The 19,076-nt window shown below is 40.0% G+C and overlaps 1 protein-coding gene across 2 annotated transcripts in view; it reads right to left on the bottom strand.

Moving 5' to 3' along the window:
* galnt18b (UDP-N-acetyl-alpha-D-galactosamine:polypeptide N-acetylgalactosaminyltransferase 18b) overlaps positions 1-19,076 on the bottom strand; it is a 100,707-nt gene that overhangs the window by 23,615 nt on the left and 58,016 nt on the right. For both annotated transcript variants that reach the window (XM_080885102.1, XM_080885101.1), the window contains one exon: positions 2,388-2,573. In XM_080885102.1, the coding sequence (XP_080741228.1) occupies positions 2,388-2,573 (186 nt within the window). The remainder of the gene's footprint in view (positions 1-2,387; positions 2,574-19,076) is intronic.

Genomic DNA, 19,076 nt, shown 5'->3' on the forward strand with positions numbered 1-19,076 from the left:
AAGAATATAGTGACCAGTGTTGTGCAAAACCAAAGTCCAGAAAGTCCAGTGTGTGTGTAAGAACCATATGTGTGGGTCAGTACTGTGTGGTGGTGTGATTGAGAGACCGTATCGCCTGCGGGAAGAAGCTCCTCCTCAGTCTCTCTGTGTTGGTCTTCAGGGAGCGGAATCGCTTTCCTGACCTCAGCAGAGAGAACAGTCTGTTGTTGGGATGGCTGAGGTCCTTCACGATCTTCCTGGCCTTGGTCCAGCACCGCCTGCTGTAGATTGAGTGCAGGTCAGGGAGCTCGGAGCGGATGGTGCGCTCAGCTGACCGCACAACCCTCTGTAGAGCTCGTCTGTCCTGCATGGTGCTGTTCCCGAACCAGGTTAAGATGTTTCCCGCCAGGATGCTCTCTATGGTGCACGAGTAAAAGTTCCTGAGCACCTTGGAGGGCAGTTGGAAGTCTCTCAAGCGTCTGAGGTGGTAGAGACGCTGTCGGGCCTTTTTCACCACGGTGTTGATGTGACAGGACCATGACAGGTCCTGCGTGATGTGAACTCCGAGGTATTTGAAGCTGTCCACTCTCTCCACTGGGCACTCGTTGATGACGGGGGTCTGGTAGTTCCTCTCCTGCTTAGTGCTGAAGTCCACTATCAGCTCCTTTGTCTTACTGACGTTTAGAAGGAGGTTGTTCCTCTGGCACCAGTTCCCCAGATTCCTAATCTCCTTCAGGTAGGCCGTCTCGTTGTTATCAGAGATCAGGCCCACCACGACGGTGTCGTCAGCAAACTTGATGATGGTGGTGGAGCTGGTAGTGGCCACACAGTCATATGTGTACAAAGAGTACAGCAGGGGGCTCAGAACACACCCCTGGGGGGCTCCAGTGGTGAGAGTGGTGGAGGCTGAGACATGTCCGCCCATCCTTACTGCCTGTGGTCTGCCAGTTAGGAAGTTGGAGATCCACTGACACATAGATGAGCTGAGTCCCAGATGCTCCAGCTTGGTGGTGAGTGTGGAGGGAATTATGGTGTTAAATGCAGAGCTGTAGTCTATGAAGAGCATTTTAACATAATTCCCCCAAAAGTGAACTCAGATGGATGCAAACTTCGGATGAGCACTATGCTCATTTTGAGGCTCTCAGAGGTAAATTAACACTGATGATTTCACTGTGTGGTTAATTCATGGGGCTAAAGCTGGGGCAAAATTTCATGCTTCTTGAGTACAGGCTCTGTTAAACGCCTCATTATTGACTGAATGAATTGCCTGCAGATGTTCATCTATTCATAACATGGATTTACATATTCAAACAGATTATTCAGGACAAGAAAAAAGATTCAGTGAACAAACATTTGACTTTGCCTTTGAGGGATGCTACATTTAACATAAGATGACACAGCGTGCATATTTATTTTGATTGACCAAATCCAAGATCAAATAAAAATCTTTTTTTTTTATGAAATCCTTGAAATTTGACACTAATACAACTGTGAAAACACGCTGAAAATATTACGTAAGTATATGTGAGTATAGCCTCAAATGCCTCAAATGAAAAGACTGAAAAGAGTAAATCAGCGGCATTTCTGCTCCAACATATTGAATAAATGACGTACAGCGCCTGTCTTTGCATTTAATTTTGTTCTTTCTGTATTATTCATTATTTCACTCCCAAGTCACACTATAATCCAGTTACTTTCTTTAATTAATCTTTTAAATTATTATTGTCAGCCTTTACAATGGATTTTCTAAATGCTAATGTCCTCATTTAAACCATTTTCTTGAATCATATTAAGCATTTATTTATTCAGTGGCACGTATTTAATTCAGGCCAGTCTGTAAGTCACAAGAAAATCATTTCATTTGAGCCTTCAGGAGGTGTCAGGGGCCTCGTTCAACTAAGCATCTGTGATGGGAGGAGAGCAGCTGATAACAGATGACACTCAACCCTCAACATTTAGATTAGGTAGCTGAAGACTGGACTCAGCCTGATCATCCTGAAATTTATGGTGCTTTTCTCTGATATGATCGCTTATTTGTGGGTTTGCACATCTGACTTTATAAATACTCCCTTTGGATTATGTCACAAAAGGAAAACAGTCAATCATGCTGTGAGAAATTATGAAGTTCTTGTTTTGATGTTATTTTTAGGGTTTTGGAAAGGAACCATCATTCTTTGAAGACTCTTTCTGAATAGTGAATGAATGCCACTAAAGAAGAGCTGTTTATTTTCCTTGTCTGCACACATCTAAAGTATCAGCAGTACAATCGTGTAAAAAAAATCACAACAATTTCCAAGGGATTAACTTTTTTCATTGCACATTGCACTACTGACAAGGTGTAAGCTGACATTCCCCACCCTCAAATCCATGTGTGACTTGTGCTTGTTGTCATTAACATGGTCACTGACCTCCAGTGGAATATTCCAGGCCATGTAGACGTGGCTTTTAAACTCATCCATCCAAACTTCTGCAACTCTGAGGGCGTTTCGACGTACGTGCGATGTCAGGTCCTCAGTGTAGGGTTTATGAGCACGCTCTATGTGGGCGATGCGAGCACAAGGCAGGACTTCGATGCTGCCTCCACACTGCCACACCTGGATTTAAGTATTCCAAATACAAAGAAAAGAAAGTTCTGTTAGTTTTTTCACAATAACAACCCAAGCTATTGTTGTGCTGTTTAAAAGTTTATCTTGAAATATTCAATTAAGTCACAAAACAGACAGATACCCCAGAAGACTTTAAGAAAACACAGCTGCACCACAGGCTGCACAGATGTTGCTGTTACACACTCTAGGGCCTTGTACCTGATGCTCATGCTAGCAAGCAGGCCCTCTATGGAGCACTGAAAGTGTCTAAAGGATACTTTAGAAAGGGACGAGTTTCAATAAGCTGTACTGTGCTGCCAGAACTGGCAATATACAGGAAACTTTTTTTTCTGCAAAGACCTGTGACCCATTTTCTGTTGTTTTTTTACACTCACAGGCCACCTTATCTCATTAAAAATGCCAGTATAATCAGCCAATGACAACCCAGCAGCTTAATGTATTTAGGCATGTAGACATGGTCGACACAATCTGCTGAAGTTCAAAGTGGGCATCAGAATGGGGAAGAAAGTTAATTTGAGGAACTTTGAACATGGCATCGTTGTTGGAGCCAGATACGCTGGACTGAGTATTTCAGAAACTGTTGATCCATTAAAATTTCTCACACACGACCATCTCTAGGGTTCATAGAGAAAATTACAGAAAGCAGCAGTTCTCTGAGTGCAGATGCCTTGCTGATGCCAGAGATTCGAGGAGAATGGCCACACTGCTTTAAGCTGGTAGGAAGCCAACAATAACTCTAACAAAAACTCATTAGGCAGAAAATCATGTCTGCTGCAGAAGACCACACCAGTTCACCAGGGGCGATCGTGGCTCAAGAGTTGGCAGTTCGTCTTGTAATCGGAAGGTTGCCGGTTTGAGCCCCGGCTCCGACAGTCTCGGTCGTTGTGTCCTCATATAATGAAGACCTCTGGGAGACTCAATGCCCTAGGGCAAGACACTTCACCCTTTGCCTACTGGTGGTGGTCAGAGGGCCCGGTGGCGCCAGTGTTGGGCAGCCTCGCCTCTGTCAGTGCGCCCCAGGGCAGCTGTGGCTACAATGTAGCTTACCATCACCAGTGTGTGAATGTGTGTGTGAATGGGTGGATGACTGAATGTTGTGTAAAGCGCTTTGGGGTCCTTAGGGACTAGTAAAGCACTATACAAAAACACAGGCCATACAGGCCATTTCATACAGACTAGATTAACGTTGTTTCGGGTGATGACTCTCAATTTCTGATGCGACATGATGATGGCAGAGTCAGAATTTGTTCTGAGCAACAAGAAATTATGGATCCATCCTGCTTTGTATCAGTAGTTATGACTGCTGGTGGTTTCACGGCGTGGTGGATGCTTTCTTGGTACACTTTGAGCCCCTCGGTACCAACTGAGCATTGTTCCACCCATCCAGCAACTGTTTGATGCTATCATGTCAAGAATCTCTGAGGAACATTTTGAGCACATTGCTGACTCTGTTTTACAAAGAAAAGGGAATTTCCTTCTTAGCTCTCTTCTGATGTTTACATCATACCTGAAAAGTCAGACTGTTACTCAAGTGCAAGAACAGTTTTGGAAACTTCACAGTCAGTGCAGCGGGCCATGATGACATCGAGACTGCATAAAGCACGTAGTGGCTAACAAGCACAGGGCCTTCATTATTTCTGCTGCCTACTGTATCCTTGACTGTGAAGAGGGAGTGCCCGTGGTGGAGAATGTGGATAGTCCTAGTGCCCAGGAGGAAAAGCTTGACTCTTTGACTCTAAAAGCTAGTGGCACTAAGTCCTCATATAATGAAGACCTCTGGGAGACTCAATGCCCTGTTGCAGGACTTTCTAAAAACTTTTCCCAACTGTAATAATCCCATCCAAGAAAATGGAGACCGTTAATGAACTCAGAATGCTGACTGAAGGGAAGTTTTGCTAAATACAATACATTTGTATAATGACAAACACTTCTTAATGGATTTCTGTTTTGGGAAAAACTTTTTAATCGACATGAAATGACACGTAAAATGGTTGGTTTGGTGACTGCGGTTATTATAAAACACACTTGATTTATATTAACATTTACAATTTCCCCATATTCTTCAACAACCCAATCAGAAATATGAACAATTTCAATTTTTATTTAATTAGTGCATTAGTACATCAAAAAGATTATGAATTTCAGAGTAAGAAAAAAGAAACTTTGAGTGGAATGAAATGAGACTTCAATCTTGGAAGGATATGAATTAGAAAATAAATTGGGCTGTACAGTTCTGCTGATTGCTATCTGAAGAATGTGAATGGCCTCTCAAATCATCCAAAGACTTCAACAAAGCAATGAAGATGTGTTCTTCTGCGTACATGCTCACATTTGTGTGGGTTTGTCACAGGAGATGTCACTAACAGAGCCTGTGGAGGATGCTAAGAAATCACTTAAATGTGTTGAACTCAGCATTATCTCAGAACACCCAATGCTTCAGTGTGAATAAGCTTTAAATGATCACACTGTGCTCTTATGTGAGGACCAAATAGCACAGCTGACATCCTTCCTGTTATTTTCATCATTTTCATCAACCCGAAGAAAACACAAAAAGCATTTGCTGCAAATAAGCATCATCCAGCACAGAGAACAAACATAAGCTGTGGCATACACTCTGGATACAATTGGGGTAAAATTGACACAATTTCTGCAGATGAGTTAAATCGTCAAGCAAATCTGGTCATGCATTTACTTGTCAGTGTTGTTCTTTATTTTCTCTTAAAAAAGAAATCAAATTCAAAACAAGGAATTCAAATTCATGGTTGGTAATGAGGTGACGATTATGTACATGATAATGAATTTAATGGTTCCTTGGTGAAAGCAGCTGGAAAGCAGCTGATCACACACCTATTTAAAAGTTCAGGCCACAAAACCCCCTGAGGATCACCTTAGTTTATTTATTGTGTATTTTAAGGTGCAGATCAGGTTTAGCAGATTTCCACAAGTAATACCAAGTCACTGGTTCATGTGGTTGTTAACGCCTGAAAAGAAACTGCTCAGTTGTAGCAGCTGTTGCTCAATTCTTCTGTGTCCCAGAAGAAAACTAAAACACCAGATTAAAGACTAATATTCTCATTCATGCAGTTTCCAAAAGCAGATCAGTGGCATAACTTTTTCTTTCAAAGCTTAAAATTCAGTCAAGTGCACATATGCAAACAGATTAGCACACTAATACAAAAACAAACAAACAAACAAACAAAAAAAGAAACTGACCAGAATTTTAAATCCTTTGTATTTTGCTGTTTTAATTTGTGTGTTTATTATGTCTTGAGCTGAGCAAATAGGTGGATTTTAGGTCCCTGAAAGCTCTAATGTGTCAGATATACTTAATAACAGCTAAAATAACCAAGTTATAGAATTAATAAACTAGCGTTAAATATTATATTGGATCGCAACGACTTACAAAAGTGATATATTTGTAGAGTTTATCTATCTACAACAACAAAAGGCAGTAAACGCACAGTTTGCATCTGTGACCAAGCAAATGCCAACGATGATAAAAATGCTGAAAATCATTAACAATCTTAGCAGGCCAGCATGTTAACGTTTCCAAATTAGGCTGTAACCCAAAGGTCAGCAGAGTCTGACTATACTAATATTTGTTTTTGGATATATTTGTTTACAAATAAACAACAAACTGAAGTGTTTACCATTATTGTTATGAATGTTTGAATGTCATGATATGGAGCTCAGTGATATCTGTGGAGATATCTTTAATACAATTAATTGAAATTCAACAAACAGTTGTTAGTTACTTTGGCCTGAGCTCAAATTGTGGACTGGTGGGCTGGTAAAAGTTAAGATATCACTGGATAACATATTACTTTGGTGGCAGTTTCAATATTGCACCAATTTTACAGCTTAAACAACTCTGCTAGGACTTTATATAAAACATAATCAGTTAGGGCTTCTATGCAGCAGCTTTCTCCATTGTTTAGTGTCAACTTTCTTTTCTGACAATGAAAAAAAATAAATAAATAATTTTTGCTTTTGTTAAAGCCGTGCAGTTAACCACTAATTTCCAGCAGCCTGTTTCTAAATTCATTTCAAGAAACAGGCCATTACTGTCAGGACAGAAGTCTGAGCCTACCATTATTATGGATGCCTATATTGTTATTCTTTTCAAAATACAAAGCCTTACACGGTTACCCTTCCCCTTGAATGATCAAACCCACCACCTAATTTGCATGTTCATTCATACACTCTGTTTCCCAGTGTGTCGCCAAAGCAAAAAGCACAGCTATGCAGCTACTGCAGCAAACACTTACACCACACTTTACTCCGAGGAGTTGGCACAATGTTGGATGAGAAACTGCTCTCAGTCTCCATGCTGTCAAACAGGAGTTTTATAAACCTAATTGCGACACTTAATTGGGCCTTGTCATTACGGGTGGCGGGACTGTTCACCCACACGGTGATACAAATAAATCACTGCTTCACCATTTACAGTCCATGAGCCTACTTTGTGTTATTAAGAGTCAGGTCCTCACTCTTCCAAGTCTCCCTGACTCCTGATGATAGAACGATCTCAGGCAGAGCTGCACAACCTCTGCCTTTTCTTGTAAGCTTAAAACCTCCTCAAGAAATAACTCACGTCACCCGCTCAAACCCCTTCCTTCCAGATCCTCTTGCAAATATACTCATATTTAAATATCCTCTTCCTCACCATCTAAGTGCTCTTCCTCTTAATTTCTTTTTGTAGAACTTTTCAGCCAGAGAGCCTGTCTCACATTACAGCTGTGTTTGCTTAGATCTATTACCAGGGCACCATCAGTCTGAGCCTAAGCTAATTTTACTGCTGCCCTCATCATAATTTGCTTTGGATAAGAGCAAGAGCTAAATACCTTTAATGTAAATGTAATGTGAGTGGAAGTGCTTCATTCATTTTTCTGTGTAGTGGTGCCACTTACCAAACAGATTGTGCAGTGGTTTAAAGTGGATTTTGATGAGAGTAGCCACAAGGTTACTTTGCAAAAATCTTTGAGGATATGAAGCATACCGGCAAAAAGCTTTATGGTGCAGCCAAAGTCCTAATCAGATTACATATATGCAGGCTTATCTACTTAATCATTTCATAAACTTTTGTTAACTTCTGGTTTGTACATAGTTTGCAGCTTTAGTGTCAAATATTCACTTCCTGCAGGCTTAAAAGGCAACATGTAAAATGTTTGTGTTTTTCTTCTTCACTGAGAACAGCAGCTACTTGAAGTTGTGTTCGTAACAACTGATTTCAGCATTTTCACAGGCAAAAAGATGAAGATGCACATGAAACACCTCAAAGCACTTTTTTGGCATGAAGTATTTCTCTGCTTCCAAGTATACTCAGGATATCAGAATAGTTAGTCTTTGTTACTCCATGTTTAACTGAAAGATAAACACATTTTACGTTAATGTTATGCATAATTAAAAAATAAATAAATCTGAAATCTGCTCTTAAATCACACACACACTATAAATCAATCAATCTATGAATACCTTGTTTCTAGCTGGGAAGACTTGGAGTTCACAAGTTCATGTATCAGTCTTGCTATAGCTGCATCCTGGAGGTGTGCAAATGAAATAGGGTGCATTTTTGTATTAAATACCATGCCCTTTAATAAAAGCTGGCGTGCATTTAAATGCCAATAGATGTAAAACTATGATATATATCTATCTGTGAATAGATTTTCAGCAGGATACCGCAGGGAAAGTTCTAGAGCTAATTTTAGCCATTTGCACTTAAAAGAAAACGGCAAGTGAATGGAAAATTGTGTGTACATTGGACTCTTGCTTATGCAAATGAGTGAATTGTCCTATACAAGGACACAGCTGATGTAATTCTGACACGAACACCTTGATGTGACAGCTTGCTTATGACTGAAATGATGCTTCTGAAGCACCATAAAGTCCTGTGATTTTATATATGCTACTTTAGGAATTCTATTTTTTTCACTTCATGCTTGTCTGCGTATCTGAAGGTATCTGCTTTCATCTCCCTGCACAACCTCTCCTGTCCCTCCAGAAACCTTAACTGGCTTTTAAATAAACTCCCTAATATTTCCCACTGCATTCATTTCACATTTCCTCAGTATTTTGTGATAATAAAACCCTTCACATCAAAGCGCAGACTTACTTTAAAGGTAAAGCTTGACTTCCTCTTTTCTTGCCCAGAGCGCAGAGTTAAAGCAGTGCAGACAATTGGTGTAGAGTTTCCACTGAGCGTGTATCAGCTTGCACTCTTTGTTGTTTGAAAGGCAAAACACATTTCCCCGTCCTTACCGCAGAAATGCTGAACCATTTGCAGACAATCCTAAACACACCAGGCAAAGTATTTCTAATTGACCAAATCAGTCTTATTATGTGTTTGTGTATGGCACAATAAAAAAAGATTATGTTAATTTAAGCCAGGTTCAGACACTCACTTCATTATGTTAATGTGTTTCTCATGTTGGTTTTGAATTTGAATAAAAGTCACAGGCATAAAACTCAAAAACAATCATAATAATGGTTTGCTTAAATGTTAAATATTATGTAAAACTCATATCTGAAGCAAATTAGACTTTAATTTGGGCTTGACCCAAAATTTCAGTGGAGTTTAACTTGGATCACTCAGAAGAGAAGCATCTCCATCATTTTACCTTAGACTGAAGTTTCACTGCTCGTTGAATTAAAAAGTCAAAATCCACATTCAGCTGTAGTGATGCATATAAATGTTTCTCAGGAGTTTTAAACTCTGTACAGTCTAACAGGTGTTTAATTTATGTGAGAAAGGCAGAATGTAGCCAAAACAAGTACATCTTCAATGATTTCACTGCCTGTTCTCAGTCGTGAGAACTGCAAAACCTCACAAGGTGGTGTCGCATTAAGCTATCCTTTGAATAACTGTAAAATTAATCAGCACCTTTTTCCATTCCCGGAATATCTCCTACAGCAAACTTACTAATGGACGTGGATATGCTAATGCCGTCAGAGTGTAGGCGATAAAACGAGCAACTAAATTCTATATTCTACCTAATAAATGGTGACACTGAAGAGAAAATTATTAGGGGATCTTCCAGCCTTGATTAGTGTAGTGAGAAGAGGGTGTGAAGGTCCCTCTTGCTCACTGTGGTCATTAATTAAAGCTCAGAGATAAACAGTCAGTCAAATACAACATAAGTTTTAAAACCCACTCATACAGCGTGTGGGGAGAACTCTTCACTTTCACATGATTTATTCTCAGTGCTATCAGTCCCTGTCGCACACTGCGTGCAAAATATTGTTAAACTATGAGAACTAGTGCTTCAGCAAGTGTTCTTTGAGATTTGCATATTTAGTACAGAATGGCTAATATACAAAATACACATGCACTCATGCCTGCATGAATCCCATGCCTGAATATTGTCAGTTAGCTAAAGCTGGAGAAATAGACTTTTTATTAAATTTTTAGTGTCTTATAGAGACCTAGAATCCTGCACTTCATAAGAGCACTGTTTGATATATTCTAGAAAGCGTAGAACCTAAATATTTTAGTTTTTATTATGCCAAACAAGCAAATCTTACTTTCATTGTTATACTGTAATATTTCTAAAATGTTTTCTGACATTTTTAAGGACATCTGATCGACTTATTAAACATGTTATTGACTTGACAATGGCTAGAAAAATAATATTATCTACACTGCTCTATAGATGTTTTAAGCACAGTGGGAAATATAAAGAACTGTCCTGCAGCAGACGGTACGGGTCCTTCTGGGATTACACTAAGAGACCAAAGACATGGAGACAGTCTAAATCCACTGGAGAACTGTGGCAAGATCCCCAAGATGCTCAGAACAACTTATTGCCAAGCACATTGGAAAAACTTTGCACAAGTCTACCTAAGAGAAATAGTGATATTTTAAAGGTAAACCTACATTTTTTATTTTTTCATTTGCAGACTACAAACATGCCAACTTTAAATGTGCATCCATCATGTTGTCTACTCAGGATTTTTTTTTCTTTTTTTGACCCTAACTCAGGTCTGAATGTTACTCTTGAAAAAACCCCCTCAAAAAGCTAATAAGGAATAAATGCATATAAATGCAACTTCTTAGGAGACAGGGATGAAGTAATTCATACAGGCAGCATGTGAAGATTCTTAGCCTTGAATTATTAATGAAAAATCCTGTTTTATGTTACAGAAGGGAGATTAACAGACGGATTGGTGCTGTGGCCACAGTGATGCGGATGCTGTCTGTTGTGGTGAAGAGATAGCTGAGTGTAAAAGTGAAGCTCTCGATTTACCGGTCGATCTACGCCCCTACCGTCACCTATGGTCACGAGCTGTAGGTAGTGATCGAAAGAATGAGATCGCTAATACAAGCTGCGAAAATGGGCCTCCTCCGAAGGGTGGCTGGCCTCTCCCTTAGAGATAGGGTGAGAAGTTTGGCCATTCGGGAGGGGCTCAGAGTAGAGCAGCTGCTCCTCCACATCGAAAGGAGTCAGTTGAGGTGGCTCGGGCATCTGACAAGGATGCCTCCTGGGTGAGATTTTCTAGGCATGTCCCAGAGGGAAGAGGCCCCGGGGCAGACCCGGGACACGCTGAAGAGATTATATCTCTCGGTTGGCCTTGGAACGCCTTGATTTTCCCACGGACAAGGTGGAGGAGGTGGCTGGGGAGAGGGAGGTCTGGGCTTCTCTGCTTGGGCTGCTGCCCCCACGACCCGGCCCCGGATAAGCGGCAGAAAATGGATGGATGGACGGATGTTTCCTTTACTTAAGAATGGCTTATTGAGAGCCACCACTGAGAACATTTCTGATGAGCAGTAGATCAACCAAAGGGTCAGATGTATTAGTCGGGTCTTGTCTGTTTTCTTGCTGGATTTTTTTCTAGTTCTTAGGTTCAGAACCTTCAGATACTATTCAACTGCTGCAGGTTTTATTTTTAGGAAACATGTTCTTTGGTCTTTAAGGACATACGCCACACAATTCTGAGATATACCAAGTTTTCAGTTTAGAGCAATCATGTTGCTGGTGCAAAAATACTATTTTATTCCTGTCAGACTGCTTTATTTGGCATTGGCAACCTAAAGAAATGGGAAAATATTAGGATATTTTGCAACAGGCTGATGGTAACAAGTGCCTAAGGATGCGATTAAAAATTATATAGGTAGACACTACACTGGTTCATCTGTTAAATCAAGTGTCTTCTTTAAATTCTTAATTAAATCATAGTCATTGTTTAGTGGCTTCATGACCAACCAAACAAACCAAAAATACGGAAAGAATCAAACACGAATACAGCATTACTCTAAAAAAGTAGAAGGACTGGGTGGAAAATGAGGGAAAACCAAGGCCAATGTCTAAAAAGAAAAATCCCTGAAAGACCTTCAGAAAGCTTGACGAACTATTGCTCAAGACCACTCTATAAAAATTACCTTAAAAGGTCCTTGGAAGCAAAACTGAGAGGAATAAGGGATGACTCAAGACTTTTTCACAGTACTTTAAATCTCTTTGTCTAAGTCCTCACAGAAGAAAACAGTGTTTTTCTTTAAAATGTTGCTGTAGACTTATTTTACCTCCAGAAACAACACTAGAAAGAATTTAATTCAACAGTCTGTATTATGAGTATCTCCTGGTGTGTTTGCACTGGGAAATTCCCACCACTCAGAGGTGCTTTTACAAAATAAAAGCCTGCAGTCTGAACCCTGATGAGCACAGTTCTTCTGTATAGAGTCGATACCGAATCCTTCTAGTCTTTTTTTCTTTAAATCCAAGTAGTTTTCTTCTCACTCAAAATTTTACACAGACATTTTGGTGCACTGGGTGAAGGTTTTAACATAATAATCAACCACATTTATCTTCACAGTGATATAGCTGTTGTAATGCCAAAAGCCAAGAACAAAGTGAAGCTCCTAGAGCAAACGTAGCTAAGAGTGGTTATACTTACATCTAATATTTTTCTTAGGAAAAAGGAAACCAGCAATGTTTTTTGGTAAGTGGAAAGATGGCTTATGAATGATGTGAAACACTAATAACAATTTCAGTATAAAAATTAAAACCCAGTGAGAGTAGTATGGTCTTATAATGTTACTCCTACTGAAATGACTTTGAATGGGCAGGCCAAAGTAGAGAAGCCGGTCTGAGTTATGTGAACAGACTGGTATTTGTTGGGAGTCATTGAAGTTAATTCTGTTAATATGGCTCCGCTTAAAACAGCGTTTCTGCATTTGTCTCAGTACACTATAAAACTATTTTACTGTTACAAGTGTCCAGCTGCTTACTGCAAACCACTGCCATTTATGGGATTTAACTCTGGCTCATATAGCATTACCGTATAACAAGGATCATCGTATCCATGAAACTGCAACATTTCTCATTTTTATACAAGACGGCTGCGATGCTGTTCCCATTACCCCTGTTAGAAAAAAGACTTGCTCATTGATTGTCCTGTTGGTCTGAGATTACGCAGCGGGGTTCAATAGATTTTCAGCAGAACAGGGGTCATGGAACTCAATCAGCGCTGTCTTACAATTACAGACTCGGTCATTATGTTACAATGTTTTGTTATTCGTTCATGTATGATTACAGAGAGCTAAATCTTTTTAAAATTTTATATGGTGGAGAACTTCAAAACAGCATTATGCAGTGGGAATACTGAACACAAAATTGAGCTGGTAATTTATTCACAGGTACTGCTAATGTGAATGTGGCTTTTGTTTCAGATTCACTCACCTGCAATTGATACCCAAAATATTGAGATTAAGACTAAAATAATGACACGTGGGAAACATTTTGTGAATGTGAATGTGTTTTACAAGACACAAAGCTTGTATATTCATACACATTATTAGATACACCCTGCTAGTTCTGGGTTAGACCTTCTTTTGCCTCCAGAACTGCCCTAATTCTTATTGCTGGAATCATTCCATATTGACATGATAGCATCACACATTTGCTGCAGATTTCAGTTGCATGTGTTATCTTCTGCAGCTGAAGCCCATGTCCTTCAGCGTTCAACATTTTGTTCATTCAGAGATGCTCTTCTGCATACCTTTGTTCTAACAAGTGCTTATTTGAATTACTGTTGCCACTCCCTGGATATTTTCCTTTTCTGACCATTCTCTGCAAACCGTAGCGCTGGGTCAGGATCAGTACTTTGTGAAATAGTCAAACCATCATCTGGTACCCACAACCACAGCACATCTTAAATCTTTCTCTCCTATTCAGCAGATAATCTTGAGCATATCTACAGGTGTGCCCAGTAGCCACATGGGCGGTTGCCCGTGGCGGCATCGTGGTGGGGGCGGCATCATGGCATGGGCAAAAAAAGTTGCTCGCACCCATGCTGCCCCGACATCATGACAGCGCATTTTGGGGATTGCAGGAGAGTTCTCCCAGGGCACCAAACATGCCAGGACCACCCGTGGGTGTGCCTAATAATGTGGCTGCACACATGGAAAAGATATATATAAATCTTATAAAGTTTGCATCTGTCTTGTGTGAAACGTGTATGAGAAGCAAACAAGAATGAAAACAGATATACACTGAACAAAAATATAAACGCAACACTTTTGTTTTTGCTCCCATTCCCCATGGGATGGACGTAGAGACCTAAAATTCATTCCAGATACACAATATAACCATCCCTCCCAAACAGTGGTCACAAATCAGTCCAAATGTGTGGTAGTGGGCACATCTGCTATATTGAGATAATCCATCCCACCTCACAGGTGTGCCACATCAGGATGCTGATCTGACATCATGAGTAGTGCACAGGTGTACCTCAGACTGCCCACAACAAAAGGCCACCCTGGAATGTGCAGTTTTTTGCGCTATTGGGGGTCTGGGGACCCAGAACCGGTCAGTATCTGGTGTGACCACCATTTGCCTCAATCAGTGCAACACATCGTCGCATGGAGTCTATCAGATTGTCAATTGTGGCCTTTGGAATGTTGGTCCACTCCACTTCAATGGCTGTGCGAGGTTGTTGGATATTCGTGGGAACTGGGTGACATGTCCGGTGAGTATGCTGGCCATGCAAGAACTGGGACATTCTCAGCTGCCATCTGCCCTGAACAATGTGAACCATGATTCATCCGTGAAGCGCACACCTCTCCAACGTGCCAGACGCCATCGAATGTGAGCATTTGCCCGCACAAGTCTGTTACGGCGACGAGCTGGAGTCAGGTCAAGACCCCGATGAGGACGACGGGCATGCAGTTGAGCATCCCTGAGACGGTTTCTGACAGTTTGTGCAGAAATTGTTTGGTTGTGCAAACCAATTGTTCCAGCAGCTGTCTGGGTGGCTGGTCTCAGACGATCTTGGAGGTGAACCTGCTGGATGTAGAGGTCCTGGGCTGGTGTGGTTACACGAGGTCTGCGGTTGTGAGGCCGGTTGGATGTGCTGCCATATTCTCGGAAACGCCTGTGGAGACGGCTTATGGTTGAGAAATGAGCATTCAATGCACGGGCGACAGATCTGGTTGACATTCCTGCTGTCAGCATGCCAATTGCACGCTCCCTCATTGCTTGTGGCATCTGTGGCATTTTGCTGTGAGACAAAACTGCACATTCCAGGGTGGCCTTTTGTTGTGGGCAGTCTGAGGTACACCTGTGCACTACTCATGATGTCAGATCAGCATCCTGATGTGGCACACCTGTGAGGTGGGATGGATTATTTCAATATAGCAGATGTGCCCACTACCACACATTTGGACTGATTTGTGACCACTGTTTGGGAGGGATGGTTATATTGTGTATCTGGAATGAATTTTAGGTCTCTACGTCCATCCCATGGGGAATGGGAGCAAAAACAAAAGTGTTGCGTTTATATTTTTGTTCAGTGTAAGATCCCTTGAAAAATTATATAAATGAAACTTGTATGTTTTGGATACTTACTAAAACAATATATGAAAGTAATGAGAAAGTGGCCACTTTCATGAGTAAATCATATAAGCCTTATATGATTCACCATATGAAGTAAGCCAAATCTTATGCAAGTCTTTTATTTCTTTTCCATATGGGTGATGAGAATATATTTAAATTTAAATATACATTGCGTGACATTGCTGTTTGATTTTGTATATGCTGAATCGAAATAACTAATTTGCTGTATTGGAATACTTAAACTTACTATATGTGTTGTCTATTACATGTGCAGCACATAAAGTATTTCTTCAACAGATACATAAAAAATCCTGATGCTTGGTAACTGATCAAACTGCAAGTTTGATTAAATGACAACTATCATTTTAAAAATTATCACAGAAAATAGTTCAGTTTGATAACTGGCCTTAATATTTTTTTTTTGTTTGTTTGATTGATTCGAAGTCCTATTTATGTGTTTTACATTGTTTTGTTTTTTTAAAGCTCAAACAGATTACACTTTTTTTTTATAGCAAATTAAATTGCTTGGTGACTATTTGGTTGAAATCTACTGTGTAAATCATTATGATGACAGTAATGATGCTTTATTGCCACTTCCATAAATACTGTGCACAAAGGCTGCTGCATAATTGTTTTTCATAGCCCTCAATGATTCTCATTTCTCAACACAACCATCCTGGCACTGTTAGAGTGATGATGTCTGCTTTGGTATTCTTATGATGCATTGTCCTAGGCTGACTTCACTGGCGTGATACCCAGTATTCACAGGTGTTTGGGGAAATCATTTGTATTATAATTTTGTTTCATGGTCCTGTGGCAATTTGCTGTGCATTCCACCGTACAGTCTGACTTGAAGGATAACCTCAAAAAAATAAATGATATATATATATTTTTTAATGCATCCACCTTCAGTTTTCAAAAAACAAATCATCCCAGTGTTCCTTGAAGCTCAAACAGAGAACCAGCCCTGTTAGAAACAGGTCAGATTTGTGTTACGGATCTAACGATGCTTTGTGTTTTATTGTGGACATGACTCAGACTCCCTAAGACAATCCTTCAGCATTTTAATGCAATAGACAACATAGATAGATCACATTCAGAAGGACTTTTGATTCTAATTCACTGGATTCATCTCCAACACATACAGATACATTTCCTGAATTTCCAGAGACTGTCATTGGCCCTTCTATCCAGAGATGGGCAGTAACGCATTACAAGTTACTGCAATCCGATTACTTTTTTCAAGTAACGAGTAAAGTAAGGGATTACTATTGCAAAAAAGGTAATTAGATTACTGTTACTTTCCCGTAAGCATGTAGCGTTGCTGCGTTACTAAAACTGTGATTTTTTTTGGGAGAGTGTCTCATGACAATGATGTAAGCGAGTGCGACATTCGTGGCAACAGCTGTGTGCAGATCAACAATGGCTAACATAGAGTGCGGGAGAGAGTATGACCGTGCAGTGTTTAAAGCGTTATTTTGAGTTTGATTCTGTAAAAAGTGACAAAAACATTAGCGTCCTCTGTTCACTGGGAAGAAAACTTCTTTTTACAGCAAAAAAACCCCCTAAACTTCCGAGCAAGCACCGACAGTACACTGCCACGGGAATGTGAAACTCCCAGATCCTTCCACTGACCGCTACAACACACCCAGTGTTGCCAACTCTTCAGTAAGGAAAATCGCTATTGGCTGTCCTAAAAGTTGCTAGAAGTCGCTAAATGACGTCATCGGCTAATTTGCATGATTGGTCATGCTAATATAATTGTAACCTATGTTGTTGGAGAGAGAAATAACATAGTGGAAGAGACATGAAGTGAGTAAAAACGTCTTAAATGCATTTAGAGTTAATTTAGAACTACAAATTAATAATAATAATAATAATAATGGATTGGATTTATATAGCGCTTTTCAAGGCACCCAAAGCGCTTTACAATACCACTCTCATATTCACTCTCACATTCATACACTGGTGGAGGCAAGCTACAGTTGTAGCCACAGCTGCCCTGGGGCAGACTGACAGAAGCGAGGCTGCCATATCGCGCCATCGGCCCCTCTGGCCAAGACCAGTAGGCAAGTGGGGTAAAGTGTCTTGCCCAGGGACACAACGACCAGGACAGAGAGCCCTGGGATCGAACCGGCGACCTAAATAAATGACATTTATTTTAGCAATTATTGTTTTTTTTTAATGTCACAATTCCAACCCTGCTCCTTTATCCGGGCTTGGACCGGCAAAAGTGACCCGAAATAGGCACTCTGGTGGAGTTACTGTGTGTGTATAAGTAGTTTTAAACCTCGTGATCCACAAAACAGCATAACAGTAAAAGAAGAACTGATTGCGTTACAGACAGTGCGGGACCAGCGGCTTCGCTCATGCGCGATTCATTTGCAGTTTGGACACATAGGTGTAAACGTCTTCTGCCTTGATAGCAGCTGGGGGAGGACTATCCTCCGCTCGTGAGTGCTTTGGAACAGGCGTGGTACCCACGGCAGCACCCGCTGCTTGTTGAGAGTAAAAGCGATACCCGCTTTGATGTCAAAAAGTCATCGTAAATAAGACCAATAACACCAGAAAAAGTCGCCAGATTTGTCGCTAGTCGCTTTTTAGAAAAAAAGTCGCTAAGGGGGTCTGAAAACTTGCTAAATATAGCGACAAAGTCACTAAGTTGACAACACTGGACACACCTGCACCAGGGCAAAACTCCGCCTGCCCCACTCCTGCTATATAGGTGAAAATAGAGCAACAGGACCGCTGAGTCTTCGATTTTATTTATTTTCTGCTGTGTTTTACTTGCATTTATCTGAAAGACTGAGTGTAAACACAAAAACCTATTTTATTTTATGTGCTGGAATGTGCAGAAAATAGGTTTAAATGTTAAACAAATTTCTTCCAGTCAGAGAATGTTGAATATAATTTAATGTTTGCTTCATGCGTAAAATTAAAAGATTAAAACTAATAAAACTAGTTTCAAAAAGAGACTTTTTCATTTGATTACATTTTATATGATGGATTATGCAGAAAAAATTGGATTGGGCTTAAAGATCTATTGCTTTATTACCTATTCAGGTTGTAAATCTTTTTTTTTTAAAGTAACTATGTAACTAAGTAACTAATTACTTTTGAAAATAAGAATCAGTAAAGTAACAGGATTACTTTTCTGAGGAAGTAATCAGTAATTAGTTACTGAGTAGTAACTAGTCAGTAATTAGTTACTGATTACTTTTTTCAAGTAACTTGACCAACACTGCTTTTATCACGTGTAACTCAGTAGCTATTTTGCAGTCAATAGTTTTGTATCTGTAAAGACCGCTTAAAAAGAAAGATAAAGCACTAGCATTAGCGTCCTACAGGCAGCAGTAGATGGCAATTAGAAATTGCAATGCATTATATGATACTGGTTATAAATACATATATAATGTAATGAAAATGTGAATTTGTAAAAGTGGTCTCCGTTCAGTCTTTGGTGGGCACTCAAAATGTGAATTCAAGTTTTTACTGGGGATTTGGTAAAGATATATGAAGATATTTAGTATAAATAAGATTATCTGTTCTCCTGCTCTGTTTGACTTCTGAATCTGGATTACCTTTTTGTTTTGTTGGAGCTTCTGCAAAACATTGACTTTAAACTGCTTTAAATAACTGATTCATAACAGACAATTGTACATTC

Source organism: Rhamphochromis sp. 'chilingali', assembly GCF_963969265.1.
Source record: "Rhamphochromis sp. 'chilingali' genome assembly, chromosome: 6".
Taxonomy (NCBI): Eukaryota; Metazoa; Chordata; class Actinopteri; order Cichliformes; family Cichlidae; genus Rhamphochromis; species Rhamphochromis sp. 'chilingali'.